This window comes from Myripristis murdjan, chromosome 1 (genome assembly GCF_902150065.1).
Source record: "Myripristis murdjan chromosome 1, fMyrMur1.1, whole genome shotgun sequence".
Lineage (NCBI taxonomy): Eukaryota > Metazoa > Chordata > Actinopteri > Holocentriformes > Holocentridae > Myripristis > Myripristis murdjan.
The window spans coordinates 17,571,305-17,597,049 of NC_043980.1; the positions used below are offsets into that span (position 1 = coordinate 17,571,305).

General features: G+C 42.5%; 1 protein-coding gene across 1 annotated transcript in view; it reads left to right on the top strand.

The window, feature by feature from the left end:
• Window positions 1–4,716: 4,716 nt before the first annotated feature.
• Window positions 4,717–25,745, top strand: part of ank2a (ankyrin 2a, neuronal) — a 101,134-nt gene continuing 80,105 nt past the window's right edge. The window contains exons 1-3 of the mRNA XM_030071620.1: window positions 4,717–4,842; window positions 8,010–8,111; window positions 24,841–24,939. Of these exons, the coding sequence (XP_029927480.1) occupies window positions 4,717–4,842; window positions 8,010–8,111; window positions 24,841–24,939 (327 nt within the window). The remainder of the gene's footprint in view (window positions 4,843–8,009; window positions 8,112–24,840; window positions 24,940–25,745) is intronic.

A 25,745-nucleotide genomic window follows, 5' to 3' on the forward strand; every position in this document is an offset into this window, starting at 1 on the left:
CCCTACCACACAGCCTAGAGTGTTCTGTCACCACCACAAGAAACATAGCTGAAACCTTTGATTATCTACATATTTTCATTTCTTTTTTTTAAAACCTGTGTTCTGCACTTTGTGACCATATTAGACAGAATTATACAGTGACTCTATGAATAGCACTGGAAAAAATTGTGAAAACAAGGAAAACCGGTGTCTTTCTCTGGGTTTTTCCTACTAATCCACAAACAAGAAACACAAACACACAAAACTCATTATGTGCCTCTAACATAGGGGCCTTGTTAGGTGTTAGGCTTTCTGTAGCAGTATTGTTGAAACAACATTAAGACTTTGTAGTCAGTCAAACAGTCAGTCACTCATTCACAGAAGTTATATAAGCATCACTTAACCCACACATACTTAAGCAGTAATGAAAACTACAATATCTCAGAGAAGGATTGGAAAAGAGGAGGGGTGTGTATGTGTGTATTTGGGTGGGGGGTGGGGGGTGCTGAGGGAGTTGAAAATTGTGGTCATGAAAGATGTATGGGCTTCCTGAAGTCTAAATGAGTTGTCTCAAACACCAAGAGCCTCCATCCATTACAGCTCAGATGCATTATGCTGCCAGGCCCTCATCATTGGCTCAAGACCAAGATACAGCACTGGAGATCCATTAGCAAGCAGCCATCAACAAAAACAACAACAAAACGAACACAAATAACAGCAACAACAATCCCGGTAGGTACCAGACTATGTCGTACAGCTGTGGAACTGGTTTAGTTATTAGTTAATATAGTAGCGGTGTTTTTCTCTGTTTTGCGTTACATTTTATGGTGGGAGAAGTGTGCAAATCAATCATTGACAAAAATAATATCACCAAGCATTATTAGAAGGGGTGTGAGATACTTGAGAATTTTTGTTGTATGTGTACACCCCTCCTTTCATGTCTGCACATGCACATGCATGTGCATGGGACTGAGCTGAACTGATATTTACCATCATGCTCACACACAAACACGCAAACACAAAGAGGCACATGAAATGAAAAGACGCACACACACAAGCTTTTTTGAATCTGCATCTCTTATTTCTGCCTATCATAGTGTCTTAATGGGCCATATAAAAGCTTTTGGATCTATGAAATGGAAACCAGACCATTAACCCATCCCTTATATGAGAGCTGCTAAACCAATAGAAACAGGAGCTCATATCAGCTCTCTGTGGATCCCCCCCCCCCTCCATGTAATCTGACACCTGGATGGTCATGCTCTCTCTCTCTCTCTCTCTCCCCCCTGTCTGTCTGTCTCTTTCTCCCACACACACACCCTATGCTGCTGCCCTTTAGCTTGTCTTGTTCATCTGTGTAATCTCAGTGTCTTGTGTAAGTGGCGACATGAGGGATCAATAGACTATTCCATTGATCAGTCTTTGCTGTTATGTAGACATTGCTGCAAAATTCATTATTAAAGCCATATGCACACACATACACACACTACTGTAAGAACACAGTTGGCAGTGTTTTAGGATCAGCTAACATGCAAATCAATAAGCTCATAGATTTTCTCTTTTAAATCCGGAAACTTGAGCTGGCAGACAGTACAGCACAGTAGCTGAAGCTGTTAAAGGAGTTCATGTCTGAGTTGCTGTGCTGGCACAGCTTTGTCCACTAGCACAATCACTGCATAGAATGAATAGGAAAACTGAGAGAATCAACTGAGAGCATACTGCGCAACAGCAGCTTTAAACTGATGTGTCTCTCCACTTGGTCTTTGTCAGGATTGTGAAAGCCTCTTAGGAGTTACACTTACATACAGACAATACGATACAATTAGCCATCCACATAAAATATTTTGTTGCACAAAATATAGGTGAAAAATAATACAATTTGTTTGGCACTGATGAGGCATCCTGAAAAATAACAAAGTAGATCTGCATATAGCCTACATGTGAATTTCAGGATTATGTAACAAGTGTGCAACATTCAGAGATGTTTTCAGAAAAAAAAAAAACCTTAAGCCAAAAAATAGTGGGAAGTCATTATGGGTGCATTCATTTTATTTCACTGTTTCTTGTGTTTCTTGTGTGAAATCAAATATTGATTGCTGCTGCATTCGCAAAGCTGCTTTTTCTCTGTTTCACCAGCAGAGAGCACTAGAAGAGCAGTGCATTTCTGAAGAGCTGATAGCATAGTCCCTCCAAGTGCATTGTCATCATGGAACTGAATGAAGGGCCTAGGCTGAATGAACAGATCTATACAGTTTACAAATGTCTTAGAGCATGATGTGACTAACACTCCCCCCACCCCCCACACCCCTTCTCATTTTTATTTTTAATATCTGTGTGTCACACCAGTCTTTGGAATAGTATGACCTTGCTTTCCAGGAGTCGTGAAAGAAGACACACTGTTGATTGTTGTAGTTAACTGAGCCTGTGGAAACACACATCCGATGAAGTGTGTGAACAGAAATAGAGGTGTGAGAGAGAAAATTGTGTGTCAGTATTCAGGCCCATGTGCCTGGGAGTAAACAGTGCTTCTCACCCGCTGACTTTGGGAGCTGTCCCTGGTGCTGAAATACATTTTTTAGCAGGTGAGACAGTGGGAGACCTTTACACCCGTTTGCCGGTTGTGTAGAGGGGCACACACATGCCGTCAAATCGTATTTTGTCACCTACCAGTACCAAAGGTGCAGTGCAGTTGAGATTCAGACCGAACCACTTCACCCAGTGTGGAGGGTATCTGTAACCTGTGGGTCCTTGCAAGTCGCTGCTTTCATGCTCACTGGTCCCCCCATTAGACTGTGTGGTGCATCCCTCCCTCTCTGCTGCCTCGTGTAAGGACAGGCTGTACTAGGGCTGGGCAATATATCGATATGAATGTAGATACCCTATCATCTGGGATTTCAGATATTGTAATGTCATGATATGGAAACAAATCACTTTTGAGTAAATATCTTATGAAGGCAGTCATTCATATGATATCAACACAATATCATTACAATGGTATTTGGTCAAAGATATTGTGAAATTTTATTTTGTCCATATAGCCCAGCCCTAAGCTGTACTTCAGTTCACTCTGTAGACGCCTGACCTCTCCTCCTCCACTCTCTTTTCATCTTTTTTCTGTCACCAAAAGTTTTACTTTTCATCTTGTATTCTTGTATTCTGGTCCCTCTGTCATTCCCTAATTCCCGTATTGCCAAGTTCAATAATTTAAATTGTAGGAGCTGCATTTTCCCTCCCAGGATATTAATTGCAAGGTAAAATATGTAAAAAAAAAAACAAACAAACCAAAACAAAAAAACAAAAAAACAAAACATTATAAATAGAGTATAGAGGTGTTTAAGGGATGCCCTGGCCCACAAATTGTGTTCTCCAGTAACAAAACATGTTTGTGTAGTTGTTGTATAGACTGCAGAATAAGTCACAAACATCATTTTAAAATTAGAATTATTATATCTGTTAAAGTAATTGCAAAATGACTATATACCATACTGTTCAGGCCTAAACCCTCAACTTTTGACTCATATAGGGGATATGAGTCAAAAGTTTGTTTTCTCCCTCTTCTGTGTTCTGTCTCAGCATCCTTCTCATCCCCTATCTCACCATCCCTTCTTTCTTTCCACTGCCTTTTCCACTTCATGTTAATTTCCATATCTTATCAGTATTATTCCCTTTCTAGCTTCTCTCTCTTTATCTCCCCTCACTATGTCCTTACCTTCCTTTACCTTCCCTCCTCCTCTTGTGTTCCTCTCTTCCTTAAACACAGAGAAGACAAGACAGAGTGGATTTGGACACAGTGGTTAGGAGGGAGTTACCGTGGCTCTAACAGTGGGTTGACTGTTGGCATGCAGCCTCTCTAAACCCCTTACACACCAAACACTGTTCTATGACTGTTGCTCATATAGACATAAATACACACATGCATGCACACACACACACACACACGCAAATGACTAAACATTTTGCAGCTGCCTGTGTTCACACAGCTTGGAGTTTTTATGTACATCTGGACTGCGGTCATTCCCTGTGTGTGTGCATGTGTGCGTGTGTGTGCACGCACACGTGTGTGGATATGTAATGAGTAAGCAGATAGGCTTTATCCTCATCATTCACCAACCCCTCTCAGTCAACATTCTCTGGCCTACACACACATAAACATTTCATTATAAGACTGCATGCATGTGTGTGTGGATTTGTGTGTGTTTAGTGTTTAGAATATTAAATTCCTGTAGTGTTGTAGTGTTTTTTTCTAACTGGACGCGGAGGGACGCTGATCTTCTTCTTGATCTCTCTCCTGACAAGAGGAACAGAACAGAAGAGAAGAGCAAAATAAGAGAAGAGAGGAGAGACTTTGAATTCACCATGAATTGATTTGAGGTGGAGGATAATTTTTGGGAGCCACTCTGTCTCGTAAAATTTTCTTTTTTTGATTATGTTTTCATGGAAATTGTCACTTGGGGACGAGCACTGATTTTGAAGTTGATTTTTACCTTTTACACTTTGGACTCTGTTAAATGTTGTAGATAATTTGCTTATGCTTATATAATCTTTCTGCAGTATATGACTTCATTAGTTCTTAAGGTCTGCATGTGGAAAACTTTTCTCTTGCCATCTGCTAGGGCAAAATGTGTGCTATAGTGTTAGTTGAGGATGTATGAAACTTTTCAGTCCAATTCATTTGGAGTTTGAGTGAGAAATTTTAGCAGGTAAGAAAACAGTAAGTTGGGACAAACAGTTGAAATCATGGCCCATGCTGCGGCCCACTTGAAGAAAGCTCGTGAGCTCGAGCATCCACCAGAGTATAGAGCTCTACAGAAAGCCAGGGAGAGGAGGAGGCGGCAGCGTGAGAGAGCTGAGCGCAAGCGTCAGGTAAACTGCACACACACCTTGTACTGTCCATGCTCATACCATGACCACGGAGTGTAAATAATCAGGGTGATCAGCATGTGTATGAGTGTGGGGATATTGTGTGTGTGTGTGTGTGTGTGTGTGTGTGTTTATGTGTACTTGTGTGCATTGGGGTTTAAAAGGACGAGGTTGATCTTGCAATGTGCTGTTCCTGCTGTCATGACAGATGTGATGTGGGAAAGGCACACGTTCACTTAGATGTTATGCAGATGAATGGGGGAAGGGAGTTGGGGGAATCTTTTTATTCAAATGAAATAAAAGTATATTTGACACAAGCAATGGAATAGAACCTATCAGAAATGGAAAGTTAACCCTTGAAAATGATTATAAATGAAGTTAGCTCTAGCAATGAAAAGTCATGTGAATTTTGCTAAGTGAGTTAATTTACCTACATTCCTGGGTACTGATGGTATGCTTAATACGATTCTGAGTAGAGTGTGTGTGATTCATCCAGTGTGACCACAGACTTGGACAGAGTACAAGGTATAATCCAGTATCCTCTATTACACAACTGGTTGCATGTCAATCTATGCAGATCCTGTGCAGATACAGGGATTACAACTGGTGCTTCATCAATCTAATCTCTTTATGGGTTGTGTGGTCGGCAGAGAGACAGACCTTACGGGCAGATAAGTGAAAGTGCATGTCAGAGGAGATACACACCACAACATAGCCGACTTACACTCATGCACACACTATCAGATCAATTATGCCTTCCAAAGCGTGTGGTATCATGGTGATCTATCAGCGTAGAAAGTCAGTGTCCCATTTCTTGTCCATGAGATAAGATCAGGCCACTACACAAGATAGACAATGAAACAATCTCACCACACCCACAAACACACATATGATTCAGTCTGTCTGTTATACACATTGTTCCCAGTCACTTGGCTGTAGCTGCTCTTAAGAGACACAGTACAGTAACTTAAAGTGCACAGTCGTCTTTTTATATCGCTGTCTTTGCAGATTTATTTCTGTATTCGATATTCTGTAATGTATACTGGGAAATTTATGATCAGCATATGAAGAGGCATATAAGTGCTTTCTCTAAAAATATGAACCCATGAGAATTTGCAGTTCTCATGGGTGACAGCATATTCACAGACAGACACAGACAAGCGTCACACAGATTTTTGGAACTCTGGATACTGATCGTGCATCAGGGTTGAACTAATGAGGAACAATGGGCTTACTCTCACGCTGCAAGTTACTAAAATTGGATCTGAGATCTGTGTTGAGGCTCAACTTCCACCTTTCCTCCATGACCCTTGGCATTCCAGAGAGCACTCCAGGCCGCACGGTCTCCGGTGCGACTCGTACCCAGCTGTCATGCACCCCACCCTGGGTAGAGACGGCGAGGGGCTGGGGGTCTGGCTGAAGAGAGGGCCTGAAGGCCTGGTAGGGTAAAAATAACCAGGGTGGGAGATGGCTGAATTGGCAGTGGAGTGAATGTTTATGGCTGCAGTTGTTATCCCCACAGATAGAGAGAGAATGAAAGGAGGGGAGAGGTAGAGGAAGAGCAGGCGGGACCAGGTCTTGGGTAGACTTGGCACACATGCATAGAAAGCCAGAGGTACCCAAGGGTTTTGAGTGGGAAGGGGATCAGAGGGGACAGAGAGAGGACAGTGTGGTGGTAGTGGTGGAAGGAATGTGCTGCAATAGAGATTTGGCTGGAATGAAGAGCGAGTGAACAGAAGGAACAGAAGACGGTTTTAATGGATGTGAAGAATTTACACATTGGCCAGACATTAGGAAAGGGAGAGTGTTTTTTCATAGCACAGGTTTTTGCCTAAGGATACGGCCTTGATTTGCAAATTTAGAGAGCTACAAAGATTGCACTTTGTTGGAGAGAGTCAACTGTATTGTTCCACCTCACAGTTTGAAAGAGGGTTACGGAAAGGTCCTTCATTGGTTTGGTTGGTAACCATGGGCAACGCAGCAATGTGTAAGGCTTGTGGCTCAGATAAGGCTTTAAAGTCCACAGGGAGCAACACAGATTTAAACCAGCAAACTGACTACTACGGGGCTCCTGACTTTGGATCTGAAGTTGATGATGCACTGGTAAGAGAGAGAGAGACAGCGAGAGAGAGAGAGAGAGAGAGAGAGAGAGAGAGAGAGAGAAAGAGAGAGAGAGAGAGAGAGAGAATTGTTGTTGACTTTATTTTCCTTATGCTGCATGGTTTAAGTGTTCTCCTTCAAGGCCAGATGTTAGGTTGATGTTTTTTTCTGCCTGGAAGATATGTAGGCTATCTCTCTCTCTCTCTCTGTGTGTGTGTGTGTGTGTGTGTGTGTGTGTGTGTGACGTCTCATGTGGGGGTTTGACCCTTGACCCCAGACAGGTTGTGGCCTCATCTGAGACAGGCCATGGAGAGGTTGAATATGCTGACCTCTTGAGTTAACACTTAATGGTGTCTGACTGAGATGCCATTGTTTGAACCCCATTAATATGAGATTGAAACCTTGTCAACACGCTCACACCTCAATATGCCCAGTGGTATTTAGCAAGGGTAATATGGCACTCATTAAGCAAAACATGGATAGAGATAGAAAAAACATTTTGTCATATGACATCTTTTTGTCCCTCCTTTTGACCCCAATCCAAATATTAATACATCTGCAAAGACAGATTACATTTGGCACATACTTGCAACCCTATAGGAGAGATATTTCCAGTTATAGTTGTGAGTTATGTTACAGTGAAATGGTTAGGAAGACTTAGGTTTCTTGAGGAATGTTTATAGTTGATACTGACTCCAGGTCAGGAGCAAAGGCCCTGTTGGTATCATTCTTCTGTTACTTCAGCCGAGAAACTGGGGCAATACGTAACTTGGAAACACTTGGAAACAGTTTAAAGTTAGTAGCCATGTCATGTTGAGAATCATAAATGTAGTTGTGATAATACAAAACATAGGCCTACATATGCTTTCTGTCTTAATTAAAAAGAAAATAATATGGGGTTGCAAACACACATTGGATACCTGCTTTAATCTTCTTTTTTTACTGACTTTGAAAAGTACACGCCATCTCCACCAAACATATGACAAGTAGAAACTAAATATAAAATAAACAAATAAAGTGTGTGTATTGCTGTATGTAACATGGACCCCTTCTTCTCTTTATCTCTCCAGTCGGACAGTAACACCAGCTTTCTGAGGGCTGCAAGGGCGGGAAACATTGACAAAGTCCTAGAATTCCTGAAAGGAGGAGTAGACATCAGCACCTGTAACCAGGTAAGGACAGTTTTTTTTCTATGCTCACTCAGGTTGCTTCTGATGTCTGCCTGCCCTTGATATTTCCATTTCTGCTGGTGTGTATGACGTCCCACAAGACAAAAATACAGTTCTAGCATACTGTGCTGGTGTTTCCAGTGCAAATGTTGAGCTTTTGTACTTTTTATTCTTCTTTTTTTTTTTTTTTTTATATTTTTTTATGCACTTTCAAAGCTCCACATCACAAAAATAGTAGTAGGGTTATGAAGCACTACAGTAGTTAAGTGATGCTGCTGACCTTTCCCTTCGAGGTGCAATTAATATCTTTTACCTTTGAGAATGTTTAGTCTAGATATCTGGCAGTTTGCTACAGCCATAAGAAAGCAGTTAGGGATACACTGTATGTGTATGTTTGCTGTTTCCCCACCTTAACTATATTCATCTGACAGAGGATATCAGGCTTTGCATCGTGCAGTTGTTCACCACCAGGGTTTCTTTAAAATTAGGCATAAGTGTGACGGGCAAATATATATGAGTGTGTGTTTTTAAGCAGTTCAGTGTGTCTTTGAGTTACCTGCAACTGAAACTACAGACAAACATTGCTGCCAGAAAGTGTAACAGTAAAGACCAGATTTAGTTGAAAGTCTGTCTTTATGTACTGTATGGGTTCTTATGCAATGGACTTAAATGTGCCTTTGGATACACTTTGACCTGTTTCTTCCAAGTTATTAGTTATAACTCATAAGGGGAAAGTTTTTTAATCTCTTATATAACATGGACAGGGCCTTTTGTTATAATGATTGCTCCAAAGGATCATTACACCATGGAGCAAAGCTTAATGCACGATTTGAGAAATTTGCATGCCATGTGTGCCCACATACACACACGCACTCATACACAGATGATTGTGCATGTGTGTCCATTTATAGAAAGTCAGTGGTGGGGTTTTCGTAATGCCTGATGCCACTATTTACTATGGTACTGACTGAGCACAAGCTTAGGGTAATAAACCAGCTCCCATGGATACAGATGCCATCACATGATTCACATTTTGTATGTCCAAAACAAAAACAATAGCCTTTAATGCTTTCCCTCTCTAATGGGCATTATTAAATATATATTTTAAACACATACAGCCTGCCTTTCTTCAAATTGCATCCCAAAAAAGGTTTCACATTTTTATTTAATATGACACACAACCACATCTGGTCTGGAGTTGACTCATCAGTGAAGCTTTCTAAATTCTGCTCTTTAATCCATTTCATTGAATTTGTTTATCTGACAGGGACAAGGCATAGAAAGTATATTGCACTATTAACTTATTGCAGGTAGCAACAAGTTAATCTTAATTTGTAGTTCCTAGATGGGAGGCATTGATGTCATGCATGTCTTGGTTCACTGAAGCATATGCCGGCCAACATATAGAGCACATATACATACCTTGTGGAGACTAGTGTCACAGAAGTAGGTCGGAGCTGTCAACTGGTCTGTTTGTCAGCCTCGTTGAATGTTCCTCTAGCTCTGCTGTGTCACTGCGGCATCGCCCAAATGAGCTCGGTCAGCGCATACCTACCAGCTTCTACCACCACCACCACCAGCACCACCAAACCCCCCCTACATCATGACCACCCTCACCACCACCACTACCCCCACTCCCTTATCCACCCCCCGCGCCCCCTCCAATCGCAGCTGCTGTATTTGTGCACTGGTTCGTCTCTCTCCAACAGCTGTTCTCACCTCCCCGCCACCCACATTCCACTGAGGAGAGGAAGGGAGGGGGATGGGTGGGGGGGGGTTGGCCATCAAACAACTTCCCAATACACCCCCAACCCCAACACCCTGTCAATGTGATTTATTGTTGTCACAAGGTATCTCGAAAGAGGATGAGTAGTCAGGGGTAGGAGATTGTGGGGGGAGTTATGTTACTGTGTGGGTGTGTGCGGGCGTGCACCCTCCTTATTTTCCGCTCCTCTGTCTCCTTGCAGTCTTTTGTGATTCTCCAACTGTTAAATAGCAGCTGTTTATACACTGGGTCCTGATTGGCTGGCAGACAGGAAATGTCAGATTCCCATGTAAAACCTCTACTCTGTGTTGTCATGGGCACCAAGGGTTTTGTTTTGTGAACTAATAGAGAGGCCTGACTAAATTCAGTGCAAGTTATTCTTGACATACACACATGCCCACAAACATAGACACACACACACACACACACACACACACATACACACTCCTCCTGCAACCTGATAGCCCTGCCCTTCATATCTGTTAGCAGGCAGGTGATCACAGCTGATCCTTGTCAGGTGACTGAAAATGAGATGACATTTTCGCAAATATCCCAGTGATGCTGTAAATTCACTGAGTGTGTGTGTGTGTGTGTGTGTGTGTGTTTGAGCAATAAAAAAACAGCAGATCTGATTCCCTCTTAATGAGTCACAAGAGACAAACAAATAGTAATCTGCTCATGACTTCACCTTTCACTTTTAGCTGGTAACTGTGGCTCACTGTGCTTTTTACTAGAGCAATTGCCTGCATGGATAACACACGTGCACAGGCACGCACGCACATACATACATTTGTATAAGGTGATTTTCAAAAGTATTCTGAACAAACACACAAACGCACATATGTCATATGAATCCTCTCCCCAGTAAGACAGTGTTGGTGTTGGTCATGGCACTGGCTACAAAACAATGGAATGCAAATGAACTGAATTCTCTCCACTGCTTGTTCGGCTCTGCATGACATGATGGACAGAGCTTCGGTTATGAAGGTGGAATGTGACCTCATCTTTGAAGGCTCGACTCTTCATCAGTGTCTGTGTTGACAGAGAAATACAGACATCGTGTGTGTGTGTGTGTGTGTGTGTGTGTGTGTGTTTAAGCATCTGTTCATGTGTGCAAAGATGAATGCCTGCGATTAGTCTCACGTTTGAAAGAGGAAGGACATTCATAATGTGTACTGTATCCTGTATTGTTGTGGGGTGAAATTTCTGATATAGAATCAACTAGAGCTCAGTAGCGGACTGGAATTTTGGCCCAGCCCCTACTATGCCATGCTACTTTAAGGCCCTACCCAAAGCCTGAATTAAATCTTTGGTAAGAGTACAACTCAAAGCACGCACGCAAGCGTGACCCCATCATGTACAGACACGCAGACACATACAGACACAAACACACAAACACAGATTAGTACAGATGGAATTTATAGATTAAGCTTTAATATTATAATGTATTGTCGCTTTAAAATATGATGAACAAATAAATAAATACGGCCCCTGCCCAGCTAGGCCTGATGTCACAGGTGGGAAAAAAGCCTACCTGATCAGAGCCTGGCATTCTTCCTTGGGCCCAGTTGGGCTTGGGTTGAGTCGGGTTGCAGATCTCTAGAATCAGTCCAGGTATCCTGAAGAGGGCTGGACAGTGTTAGTCAATACTATCATAATGATAAGATTAGATTAGATAGTTTTATTAATCCTGAAAGGGGGAAACTTCCACCAAATACACATACAGACAACAAAATAATAGACAATGCACAACAAAAGTTACCCCATAAAAAGCCATTTGAGACATGACTAACAGCTGAAAGATGCTGCAGATCAAGACCACACCTGAATGTTTTCATTAAAGAATCTGGACGCTGCTGGAACAATAGACCTTCTGGGTCGTTTGACACTGAGGCATCACCGGACGCTCACTGAATGAGCCTCTAAGTCTGTTAAAACAGTGCAGTGGATGGCCTTCAAAATACAGAACCATTTTTAGGTTGGCCCTCGTTCTCTTTTCTACAGCGACCTCAAAAGAGTCTGGAGCAAGGCCAATCACTGAGCCAGCTTTTCTGATCATCATATTGATCTTGACTGAGTGATCACATTCATTCAATGCTGCAGTTCTTTCTTGATGGCTTTACAGAAATTGTTTCAACAAAACATAGACTACAGTATTTTGACCATCCTGACAGAGATGTTTGGTGTGTACCCTGATAGGACACCCTTTGAACATGTCTGGGATTTTTGGAATAGCATTTCAGATGCTAGGGAATGATTGCTGAAGGAAATGAGTTGACAAGAATCCGGGAAGAGAAACAGCATACTGTGCATTTTCCAAACCATTATGTCTGTACCCTGTTTCATATTTGTATTTAAAGTCAGAACTCTATGGATAATCACACTTACAACACCGATAGACATTAAATCACTTATGTTCAAATCTAAACAGTGAATTTTGGGTAACTGGCAGTAGTAATCAATTTATCTGCAGTGACGTAACTTGAATTTGTCTTAAAATTAAGCAGATTATGTTCACATTTTTAAGTACATGCTGGAACTATGTCAGACAGTCCAATCCACTGTAATATCAGACCTTTATTTCCATATTGTGTAGCTATAGCAACAGCATAGGAATTAGTGGAAAATATCCACCCAGTGCCCACCCAGTATAAAAGCAGTTAATTTTTTCGTGTGTTGTTGTTGTTTTGTTTCTTTGTCTCTTTCCTTTGTTCCATCATGTGCCATTATGCATCAGAATTTCTTTCAGTAGTGTTATCACATTTGATCAAGGAAATGTCCTCTAAAATTAAAAATTTTAATGTAATAATAACAGCAGCAGTTCCCTCCGAGTAATCCGTTTCTGTGTTTCCTAATATATTTTTCATCCAAACTGTACATCTGGAAGACACCTGGAGGCAATAAGAGCATGCACTTGAATCTCATCAGCATTGGCTGTCAAGATGGTGGTCATTCATAAATCAAGACCCAGACCCTGGAAAGCAGAAATAGTGAGGCAAGGGCCAGAATAAGATGCCAAGGGCACAGTTTGTCCAAGTCGGTAAATGAGACTGAAAGAGATACAGTGTCTGAATGCCAAATCCGCAGTCAAACTATCTAACTAACTATCTATCTGTCTCTTATTTCATGAATATTCTGAATGAGATAAGTGTCACTTCTTGACAAATAGGAGCTTCATTATCAACAGTCAGTGTTACAATTATTTAATATAGCACACTGATTCTTATCTTTTATCTTTCTCTATTAATGGTGTACACGCATATAGTTATAATCCATATTTTTGTCCATCATCTTAGTTGTAGTGTGCAGTGTGATATGGAGGGCTCACTATTGTCACTTTTATATAGTGGAGTCTGGAGTTCCATGATGTTCTTATTACACTACACCAGTGTGTGTGTGTGTGTGTGTGTGTGTGTGTGAGAGAGAGAGAGAGAGAGAGAGAGAGTGTGTGTGTGCAGGTTTGGACATGGGGTGTGAGCTGCTTCAGTCCCATATCCCCACAATAAAAGGCCAGACTTAGCCTACTCTAATCTACCCGCTTGTTAATCCTTGGTGAGTGATATTACTCTTTAATCTGCACACATTTATTTCCCCACATTCATCCCCTATGACACCTGGGCCTGTGACACAGAGACCTGACCGTCTCTAGCTTGACTGTCTATAACCATGTATGGTTATAACAAAGGTCAGAGGTCACGGTGGTGTGCATATTAATCTGGACTGGACACGGTTCAGTGGTGTCACTCCTGCCAGGGATCACTGTGTTCGACTGGATCTCCATTAGTTAAATTAATATTTCACTTACAGTTCAAAGGAAAAGGACATTTAGGTTGTATTAATGTTTGTGTGTGTGTGTGTGTGTGTGTGTGTGTGTGTGTGTGTGTGTTGTGGGTTTACTTGCCTCTCCTGCAACACATAATTGTTCTGATGTGATTAAACCCTTGCGTTCGGATTGCAATTCTTTAAAGTTCCACAGTTGTGTATTTTCATGAGCATCACGTCACACACATAACATGAAGGCATTTGCTGTCGCACTTATTGAAATAGGATGCACCAAAACCAAAGAAAAAGTGGCCTCATGGTTCCTCAGCCATGAGGTCATTGTGAATTCACTTTTTTGGATGATTTTTGTTCTCCTTTATTTTCCTTTCATGCGAACATAAGCATGCAAACATGAGAAAATGTTCATTCCCTTACCCTGTGACCATGAAGTTAGTTCAGCCTTTATTGAAAAGCAAATAAACAAAAAACATTATTACAGTAAGGCATAAACAAATCATTGGGACATTTTTTATTGCTTTACCTTAATGCTTGTTGCAATGCCTCAGCTTCCTCTGTTTTGCTTCATTACTTCTTGTAGCAGATATCTCTAAAGAGAGGATATCCAACAAGAAAGAAATCCAGTTAGCCAGGGTTCTAGCACCCATAGGCCAGTGTCTTTTGTGGGATCTTAGAAAAGCAGAGAGAACTTAGCCTAATATGCAGACTGAATGACCATTCAGTTTCCACTCTGCAGTCTGAAATTGCCCCCTGTTAGCTGATTTCCTCAGGCAGAAACCATTCACTAGCTGGTTTGGCCAGTTTACAGTGCTACTGCAAATCAGCCTAACTTATCAACTTTAGCCACCTTCAAAAATGTCATTCAGTGTTTACACTTTGTGCTGTTTATGCCAAGTCAGCTTGTTGGTGAAAGGGGTCATATAGGGGTCAAATATAAGAGCTCTAAATGACCAAAAAATAGGGGTGTAACAATACTCAAAAATCACCGTTCAGTACGTACCTCGGTTTTGAGGTCTCGGTTTGGTTCATTTTCGGTACAGTATGGGAACAAAATGCAAAACATAAAATTGCTTTAAACAAGCAATTTTATGTTTGTTAGTAACTTTATTGTAACATCATACAAAATATAGAAAAAGAAAATAGAATACTGCTGCCAAGTGCTGGTAATAAGTTTTCCAATAAATAAAATATTCTCAAATAAACACAATATATATAAAATATATATTTATAAAGACTCCGATGGCAGTTGTAATAGCTTTGGCCTGATCTGAATTCAAGGATTCAAGGATTCAAGGAACTTTATTGTCATACCAGCTCACATTTACATGTTAGTGGTACGAAATTTGGACCCGGTCCCGGTATAAGCCTAAATAAATAAATAAAGCAAGGTAAAGCAAGAATTGCTAGGGAGAGGCTGCTTGAATGCCGCAGTCTGCTGTGTTTGCACTAGGGTGTTTTTTTTTCTTGTACCAGAGATTTTCACACTCGGATGACGCCATTTCAAATGAAATAGCATGTTTGTCGTGTTGCCATGAACGTACCTGATCTCAGCTGAGCAATATCAGCACACTGCCTTCGTTTGATCCACTTGTCGTTGTCCGTTGCAATATTTGACCAGGAAGCTGAAGTGTTTCCAAACAGGAGATTTTAACAACAAGGGACGGTCTTCAAGCTCTAGTTTCTCGCTAGTGCCGGTTTTGGTAGCATTAGCTTCAGGTGTAGCTTATTATGCTTCTTCTTTGAGAGACTAGATGCTTCCCCAGTGTACTGCTGCTCCAAGTAGTCAATCTCTCAAGGTTATCATGGATGCAAGAAAATCCCGAGGGGAAAAAAAGCGTGACATGATTTCTTTGGCGACCTAAGTTTGGATAAATGGCTGAACGAGGAAGATAAGACAGAACAGAAAAAGGAGACATACGCGAGAGTGACGAGTTAAGAGCTTGATCAGCTGGAGAGGTCAAGAAATGAAGGTGGTAGAGCCCGGTCAACTTCTTGGGCCGTCAAAAGTCACAAGATCCTCCGTGAATTTTATGGAGCTTTAATTTCTATAATAAAGAGAATGAAATGCCTCAGAAGATTCAGCACCACGGACAGTACCTGTAGGATTTTCCACGGAGACAGTACCTGCTGGGGCAGATTCAGCACCACGGACAGCACCTGCTGGGGCAGATTCAGCGCCACGGACAGCGCCTGGAAGATCCACGGATTCCACGGAGATGTGCAGGCTGTAACTTTGTTCTTGTTATTAATGTATTAATGTTATCAATTATTAATTAGCCTATTAATCGTTAATAATTTGTTTAGTGAGTAGCCTAGGCCACTGATTTAATTAATTCATCAATTTGTTTGCATCTGTATATTGAAATGAACATTTAATAAATCAACACATCTGTGAAAACTGTCTTCTTTATTTCAGAGGTAAACTGATAACAGCCTGAAAAGGTGATTATATAACTTTGTTCAGCCTTAATGTTACTGCTTACTTTTGTTACTTTTGCTGCTTAGCCACATTAAACGGAGCTGACGTTAAATTGGAGTGACACACCCCCAGCTGAAATAAAACATCTGCGGTGAGTTTATGAAAAGATAGATCTTTGTTCTGGCGCCAACACTGGAAAGCAGTAGCCTGTATTTAAATATAACCATTAATATTAGTTGGTTGTAGATAAAGATCAGCTGTGCTGCTGAGTCGCTGTTGTGACGGCCTCCTGCCTAGCAGGGCCTGCTGGGCGTGGTTATGTGTTTCCCCCTGTCTGTTGTTGTGTGTTTCTCCCTGTTGCAGGCTGCTGGTGGGTGGAGACTAGTCTTCCCAATTGGGAGCACCTGGCCAGGCTCCCAGGGGTTAAAAGGCCCCCTCTCCTTCCCTCATTCTCCCTCTTATCCACCCTGATGGCACCACGTCTTTTCTTTGGTTGGCTTTGGCCTGATTTAGTTTTATTTCTCTTACACAACACCCCGCACTCACCATTTGTTCACACATCCATCAGCAGACACACTGACATTACAGATTCTCACACTTCACAACTTTAGTATGTTTTTGGTTACTTTATGTTAATAAATCTTAATTCTTTACGTTAAACACTGTGTACCTCCACTTTTTGTCACGGCTCATGAGCCGGGTCGTGACAAATTGGGGGCTCGTCTTTTCCGGGTTTGTATAGAGACTTTGGTAATGTGGTTGAATTGTGAATTAGATCACGCATGTCTCTTGGTTTGTTGTTGCGAGTGTGCGCTGATTACTGGTTTTGGTCCTGGTGTGCGCAGCCAGGTACGCGATCGGTAAGTAGTGATTTGTGAATGGGCTCCGAAGTTGTGAATGAGCTGACGTCATCGGGGTTCCCACAGCGCAGCTGTTGTAGAGCGTAATTTGGAAACCTTGAGTGGTTGTTTACGCACTCTGTTGGAGTTAGACAGTGTTTGGTAAGTTGTTTAATGTTTAAAAGTTGGTTGCTTTTGTTGTTTTGCATGGTGCTGGGGTATTAGTGAGAATCGGCTGGTGCTGAAGTTTTTTCGGGTGTGTAATCCCCTAGATAGGTATAGCGGCGTTACCCCTTTGGGTGCGTCGAGTTTATTGTTTTCACTAGTGTTGCAGTGAACGTGGTTGGAGCAATTGCTCGGGAGCACGGCCGTGGTTTCGGGGGAGTTGCCATTCATTGGTCGCTTTTCCGTGCCAGCGGTATTTAGTGCATAAGTACCCGCCGCGGGACTGCATGAAGACTAGGGATGAGTGGAGCCAGGTAAGTTTACAGTAGGCAGGTAAGATAGAGGGGATTGTGCGCTCTTTTGTGGTTGTAGGCACCGTGCTGACACTTGCTTTTGCCTCCTTTGTTTGTGCAGGGTGTTTGGATTTAATTCTCTGGTTTGGTGTAAAATGGCGGAGATTGTAGATTTTGTTAAAGCTCCATCGGAGGAGTTTTTGGATAAATGCACCAAAGATCAGCTGTTAAAAATAGCAGAGCATTATGAGGTGGATGTGCCTGACAAAAGGTTAAAGGACAACATTAAATGTATTTTGAGGGCAACCTTGTTTGATGCGGGGGTTTTGGCCGTAAGTGAGGAGCAACCTCCCAGTGGTCCTCCCAGTCCGGTTGAGACCGCTGGTTTGCCTCCGCCGGCTGCCGCCGGTGGGTTAACATTTGAGCAACAGAAGGAGATGCTCACGTTGCAATTGGAACACGATCGATTGAAGCAGAAGGCGGAAATTGAGAAAGAACTGGCAGTGGAAAAACTACGCTTTCAGTCTGAACAGTCAAAACTGAATTTGGAACAGTACAAGCTTGACTTGATTAAATGTGGAAAATTGCCTGTTGACAGTATTGTGGAGCGGGAGACCTTCTCCAGAAGCTCTGGGCCGGAGAATGGTTTTGACATTTTGGGTAACTTGCGTCTGTTGCCGAAATTTAATGACCAGGATCCGGAGACGTTTTTCACTTTGTTTGAGCGGGTGGCGGACACGCTGAAGTGGCCGGAGTCGGCTCGCACGTTAATGCTTCAGTGCGCATTGACTGGGAGAGCGCAGGAGGCCTACTCCTCGTTGTCTTTTGTTGACTGTCAAAGCTATGTTGTGGTAAAATCAGCTGTCTTGAAAGCTTACGAGCTTGTTCCCGAAGCTTATCGCCAGCGTTTTCGGACGTGGGTAAAAGGAGATAAGCAGACTCATTTGGAATTTGCACGTGACCTGACCGCGCACTTTACGCGCTGGTGTTCTGCTTTGAAGGTAGAGAACTTTGACCAACTGTGTGATTTAATTGTGCTGGAGCAGTTTAAGAACTCAATCCCTGAGAGTATTGCCACGTACATCGGCGATCAGAAAGTGAAAACTGCTGCTGCAGCGGCTGCTCTAGCCGACGACTACGTTTTAACTCACAGGCGTAATCCAAGGGAGTTACGCGCGCACAGTGTTGGTTTTGTGGAGAACGCTGACGCAGGCGGCCCGTTTTCTTCTGCCCACACAGGTAGATCTGACATGAGAGAGCGTGGCATGAGAAATTCTGATAAAGTCTGTAATTTTTGCCATAAAAAAGGGCACTGGAAGGCAGACTGTTTTGCCCTTAAGAACAAGTCTAAACAGACTGGTCCTGCGGGACAGGCAAAGGGTGCTTGTGTGGCTGTGTCTAAGCCTACGTTGTCTGCTGTGCATGTGGTAAGTGCTGAGAAGCAAACGAAAGCCTTACCTGATGAACTTGATTCGTTCCTCCCTTTTGTGTCTGATGGTTTTGTTTCCTTGGTAGGTAGTGCTGTTAAAGTGCCAGTGAAAATCCTGCGGGATACTGCCGCTTTTGATTCTTTCATCCAGGCCTCAGTGTTGCCATTCTCAGAAGAGAGCGACACTGGGTGCTCCGTTCCTGTCTTGGGAATGGGCATGAAAGTGTTGCAGGTGCCGCTGCATAACGTCATGCTGCATTCGGATCTCTTTGAGGGCCAGGTGGCTGTTGGGGTGCGTCCGGCGCTGCCTATCCAGGGCATCACACTGATTTTGGGGAATGGTGTGGCAGGAGATCGTGTGTGGGCTGATGCTCCGCCGCCACCGCCTCCGGTGGTGTCATCTGTTCCGCTGGTGAGGAAGCAGCCTGATGACAGTGAAGTGAACTTCCCAGACGTTTTTACTGCTTGTGCGGTAACGCGCTCTATGACGAGTGGCAATTCAGATGTGTCTGGTGTTGAGAAGTTGGAGGCTGATGTCTCAGAGTTGTGTGCATTTTCTTTGTCTGGTGTTCCTCTGGAGATTTCACAGGAGGACCTGAAGGCTGAGCAGCGAGCTGATCTCTCTCTGGGAGAGTTGTTTGAACAAGTGCTACCTGCAGAGGAGGTAAAAAATAACTCACGGTGTTATTTTATGCATGGTGGATTGTTGGTCCGGAAGTGGGTGCCCCACGGTGACAGTTTCATTGGAGACCCCATCCTTCAGATTGTGTTGCCTTGTAAGTATCGTGAGCCTGTGCTGAAGCTGGCCCACGATGATGCTGGGCACTGGGGTGTCCGGAAAACCTATGACCGGTTGCTGCGGCATTTCTTTTGGCCGCGTGTGAAAAAGGATGTTGCCGCTTATATTAAAACTTGTCACACCTGCCAACTCACTGGTAAGCCCAACCAGGGTATAGCACCTGCTCCTCTGTTTCCAATTCCCGCTGTAGCGCAGCCTTTTGAACATGTACAAATTGATTGTGTGGGTCCACTCCCTCGCTCTCGTCCTGGCGCAGTTTACCTTCTCACAGTGAGGCGTCAGTCCACCAGATACCCAGCTGCTTACCCGCTGCGCACAATTTCTGCTCTTCAGCCTGTGGCAGCAGAGGTCGAGGATGGGTTGCCTGGGCTTGATTCTGACAGAAGTTGTTGCAGAAATTTTTCTGAAGTGGTAGCGCCACTTACTGATTTGCTGAAGGGTAAAGTAACTTTTGTGTTGTCCCCTGTTTGCCAACAGGCTTTTGAGCGTGTAAAAGCGCTTTTGACTAATGCTCCAGTTTTGGCGGCCCCGCGGTTTGACCGTCCGGTCTCACTCCAAGTGGACGCTAGTCACGTGGGAGCGGGCGCAGTCCTCTTGCAAGCTGGTTTTGAGAAACCCGTGAGCTTTTCAAAGAGATCCAACTCCTACCAGTTAAACTATTCCACGGTAGAGAAAGAAGCGCTTGCACTCATTTGGGCCCTGAAACATTTTGATGTCTATGTGGGATGTGGTGTTGCACTTGTTGTTTACACCAAACACAATCCCTTAACCTTCCTTAATTCTCTGCAATGTCCAAACCAGAGTTTAAGAAGATGGTCTTTATTCCTGCAGTCCTACTGGCTAGACATTAAGTTCATCAAGGGTTCTGACAACGTGGTGGCAGACGCGCTGTCCAGAGCTCCTCAGTAGGACCGTAGTAACTGTAACAACCTGCATGTCCTCAGTGTAACTTTTTCTTGTGCTTAACTTTCCCTTTCTTAAACTGCTTCTTACTGGTACCAGGTTGCTGAGGGGGAGGGGGTGTGTACAAGTGCTGAGTTGCACCCACGGATGAAAAATGTCAGGTTAGTAGTTCGTTTGAAAAAAAAAAAAATGTATATTTATGTGATAATTTATGTCTAGCTTGCCAGAACTTATTTAATGGTTAAAGGTACTTTGATTATTTGTGGTTCCGGGGTTGGGACCCCTTTCTTATGGAGGGGGGTGTGACGGCCTCCTGCCTAGCAGGGCCTGCTGGGCGTGGTTATGTGTTTCCCCCTGTCTGTTGTTGTGTGTTTCTCCCTGTTGCAGGCTGCTGGTGGGTGGAGACTAGTCTTCCCAATTGGGAGCACCTGGCCAGGCTCCCAGGGGTTAAAAGGCCCCCTCTCCTTCCCTCATTCTCCCTCTTATCCACCCTGATGGCACCACGTCTTTTCTTTGGTTGGCTTTGGCCTGATTTAGTTTTATTTCTCTTACACAACACCCCGCACTCACCATTTGTTCACACATCCATCAGCAGACACACTGACATTACAGATTCTCACACTTCACAACTTTAGTATGTTTTTGGTTACTTTATGTTAATAAATCTTAATTCTTTACGTTAAACACTGTGTACCTCCACTTTTTGTCCCGGCTCATGAGCCGGGTCGTGACACTGTCACGGCACCTGTTAGCTTAAAAATGACTGAGAAGTCGGCAGGAGGATAAATATCAGTCCATGAAAAAAAAAAAATTTCCAGCAGATATTCTAGTTACAACATGATTTGTGTTGCTATGTGTGGTATTTATTCAGTTTTGGGAAATCACGATGTCTAGAAAACATGATAAGCCCAAGTAGGCTCCTGTATTTCCACTGAAATGGAGAGAATACTAGCAAAAACTTTTATATTTTGAGAGTGAAATGCCCACAGTATGAATATATTTTGATTATACATTTTATTTTGTTGGTAATAAAAATTGTATGAAGTCATGATGTTTATTCATAGCATAGGTCCACGCATTTTACTCAATGGCCTTGGTGCCCTTAATGCCCTAAAAAAAAAGTTGCAACACCAAAGGCCAAATGGCCTTGCCCCTAAAATTGTGTAATTCCCACCCTGGTGGTAACTCACCCGTGCTGCACACCTCTGTACCGAACCCAACTTCTTGTACCGAACCGAACGCCCTGTACCGAAAATTTTAAATACAAATACATGTACCATTACACCCCTACCAAAAAGCAATATGGATTTCTTGCATTTGTCCTTTCCAGTGCAATTGGTTGATAAATTGAATTTGCCCTTTCTGGGCGGGGCTAGTTGATAAATTAAATAAAACTTTTGCCAAAGTTTAGCAGGACACACACACACACACACACACACACACACACACACACACACACACACACACACACACAAATCTTAAGCATATATATGTACATAATGAAGCAAAATTGCCACGGTAAATTATAACAGCAGATTAAGAAAACAGAAAGCATGGTTTCAGGGTTTTGAGTGCTTTCTTATTTTTAGAATAAAAAAAATATTTTTAATTATTGTTTGACCTCAATAACATAATAATGAGTTACACTTAGAAATGTTTGCCCAAAAGTCATGCACAACTGCAGATACCCACATATGTATAACATCACCATTTTTATTATGTTTGCTTGAATGATAGTGTAAGATGCTGTGCAAAAAACTGACTCAGAAGCATGAATTGAGCCTCAGGCAGCTACCACTAGTATAAGGTGCGGTGGAAGTGATAAAATGAAAAGTACTAATAGAATAGAATAGAAAAGAATAGAATAGAAAAGAGGCTGAAGATGCATCTCAGTCTCCATGTCAAAAACTCCCACCTGGAAACATGAGGTTATGTTCAGTGAACACAATGATCATTTCCTGCAGACTGCATACTGCTGACTACCACTCTGTAGAACCACCTTCATTGCCTCATGACAATGACGCAATAAAGAGGAGAGCAATGCAAGCGTGTGTGTGTGTGTGTGTGGAGGTGGGTGGCAGATGCTATTTCCACATCCTGGTGCGATGAGTAATGTGACGCTGTTGCTTTTCCTTACAGCAAAAGTGTATTTGGAATGTGGAATGGAATACCAATGAATTAAATTTTCCTGTGTTTTGTTGGCTGAGTATTTGTGGTAAGACATACTGGAGCTGTTGTTCATCACACAGATTCAGTCACGGTGACTTCATTATTATTTTTTGTAAGCTTTCCTTCAAGAAGACATTCCCAAGTTCCCAAAGGCTTGTCTGGTGGGCTTCCCTGCCCCCTATGCAAAAAAAAAAATAATGAATGTATAATCATTACTTTTGAAATATTCCCCACTTGTAGACTTATTGTATTACAAACAGTTGAATACAAGCAACGATACACTGGGACTGGTAGTGGGAGGTATTTCACATGATAATGGTTCACATAAACACATTAATTGGACTCATTTTTACAATTTCGTGCCATACAGGGCTAGGTGCTATGGACAAAATCAATATTAAGATATTCTGACCGATATTAATATTGTGACAATATTGAGGGATTATATTACTTTCAGAATTATTCACACAATAAGATTTTTGATGAATAGACATTTTGATAAATGCCTAAATAATAACCAAGTGGGAAAGACAAATATTAGAAGAGCTAGAACAGTAAGATGAGTTGGGGAAAATTACATCACTTTCCTGCAATGCAGCTTTTAAAACCAGGAATAGACAACAGATACTGTATGCCATAAGAACATGTGTTATGGTGTCCAAATCCACAGAAGATATTTAGTGTCATTTCACGATGTTGATATGATATCGAGATATTGTTCAGTCGTAATGCTGCTTACCACTCCTTCTATGGTGCCATACATTCACATACATACTTTGGCACTTTGGCCTTTGAGGAACACCTTCTCTCTCTCTCTCTCTCTCTCTCTCTCTTTTTTTTTTTTTTTTTTTTTTTTTTTTTTTGGAGGGTTGACATTTTAAGCAGCTTCCAAATATGAGAGTATCCATGTTTGTGTGTGTATGTGTGTCCTACATACCCTCTATGACTGTGCAGAAACATGACACCCCCATGACTCTTTGGCATTTGACGACTTCACAGAGTGTGTGTGTGTCTGTGTGTGTGTGTGTGTGTGCGCGCGCATGTGCATTTGTTCACATAATATGTGTGTGTATGTGTGTGCTTGTGATGAGGCCCTTGTGTGTAAGTGGAAAGGAGGGGGGCAGTGATGGAGGTGCTATCAGCATAGCGGCTCCTGTCTTTACCTCAGTGCCAAGAGAGCCTCCAGAGCCAGGAGGCACAGCTCCTCTCTCTCTAACCCATCTGACACAGCCTGCAGGGGAGACAGAAAGAGGCAGACAGCCCATATCAGCTAAACGTCTGGATCGAAACCAGGAGGCAGCAGGGCAAGCAGAGGACCAGTGGAGTGTCATACCAAGAGGTCAAGAGATAGAAGACAGTGGAGAAAGACTTAAAGAAGGAATAGAATACAGAGAGGAAATAAGACAGAGAGACACTGATATTTGACTTGAGTAAGGAAAGTGAACCTGAGAGTTTGAGAGGACCTGAAATCCTCCCTTAGGTGGCACATTTCACAGGGATACATTGCACAGTATGGAGGAAGAGGAGGATGAGGTGAAGAATTCTTCTGTGTGTGCTTGTTTGTGTGTACTACATTAGTTGCAACTTTCGTGATGAAACGTTTGGATCATTATACTGTGCACTCCTCCTGTCCTGTTTTGGTGTCAGTCTTCAGTTCTACTTGATGGATCACAGGCTTTTGATGTAACTTTCACATCAAACCTTCATTTCCTGCCTGATTGACTCTTTGGTTTATGCTTCTGAATGTTGATGTCCCAAATCATTTCTAGGAACAAGCATCTATATGTTGTAAAGCACCCCACCATATTGCACTGAATTGTATTTTCCCCATGTAATGATGATGTTATGGTAACTAAAAATATCAGGCAAAGGATACATCAGCTTGAGTTACCTCTGTGTGGCAATGCATTGATAATCAGATTTTCTGTTTGGGAAGATATTTTTGAGAACGTTTTCCCACTAGAGTTTACCAACATTTTGTACATTATGTCATATCTTAGTATTGATAACTGGCTTAAATTTGCATCCCAGCGCACTGAAATGATGCAGGTGTCTATATTGTTCATAGTAAAAGCTCTACAATGGAGAACCTGAACTCCATTCAGTCGTGCTGTAAATTTTCGCTACACTTCTGTCCTAAAATGCTTATCTTAATGTCTGTTTTTCCTTAGAACGGTCTGAATGCGCTGCATCTGGCAGCTAAAGAGGGCCACGAGGAGCTAGTGGAGGAGCTGTTGGAGAGAGGAGCACCTGTTGACTCAGCCACCAAGGTACACACAAGCACTGACATTTTGTTTCATATTTAGGGGATTATTTTTTTTTATTTAGATATGAACTTAGATGCTAGTGGTTATTGTTCAAAGCAGTGAAAATCTACATTGCTGGAGTCGATACCTACACATGACACACCCACTTATTGCCTTCCCACCCTTGCTCTTAAGCAGTTTATGGTTTTCCTGGAAAAAGGGAGGGAGAGCAGGAGGGAGGAGAGAGAGATACAGTCCTATGGGTGCTATAGTGCAGTATAAATCACTGCATGGAATCCCACTGGCCCTGAAAGTATGAAACTTGATCCCAGGGCAGTGATGGTGGTGGACATGGAGCAGACTTAAGAGGGAGAAAGGCACCTATAAATGGAATAAATCCTCACGGTCGTATATCAGATTCTATCATGTAAAGAGAATGTAACATAATTTGATCTCAACTGCTTCAGCTAGAAAGAGGGAAGAAGGAGAGAGAGTGAAGGGTAAGCTGATTGTTATCCGACTCTGCGGGTGTCTTACATGTCAGGCTTAACAGCAACAGTAAACAACTGGCAGGGAATCTGTCACCCTGCTGCTCATGTCCACCACCTCAGACTGACATCAACATGGCTCTAGCCATTGAACAGTCAATAATCTACAGATCCTTGGATTATTGAGCAGTTAGAATTGAGAGTTAATTAAGGCAAGTAAGCAGTAAAAAAAAAATGTGTTCATTGCATGTTGCACAAATAAGAAAACAGTAGTTTCTATTTGCAGCGTCTACTTCTCAAAAAGGTTACGGCGATATCAGATGTCTCTGTGTCCTTCTCACG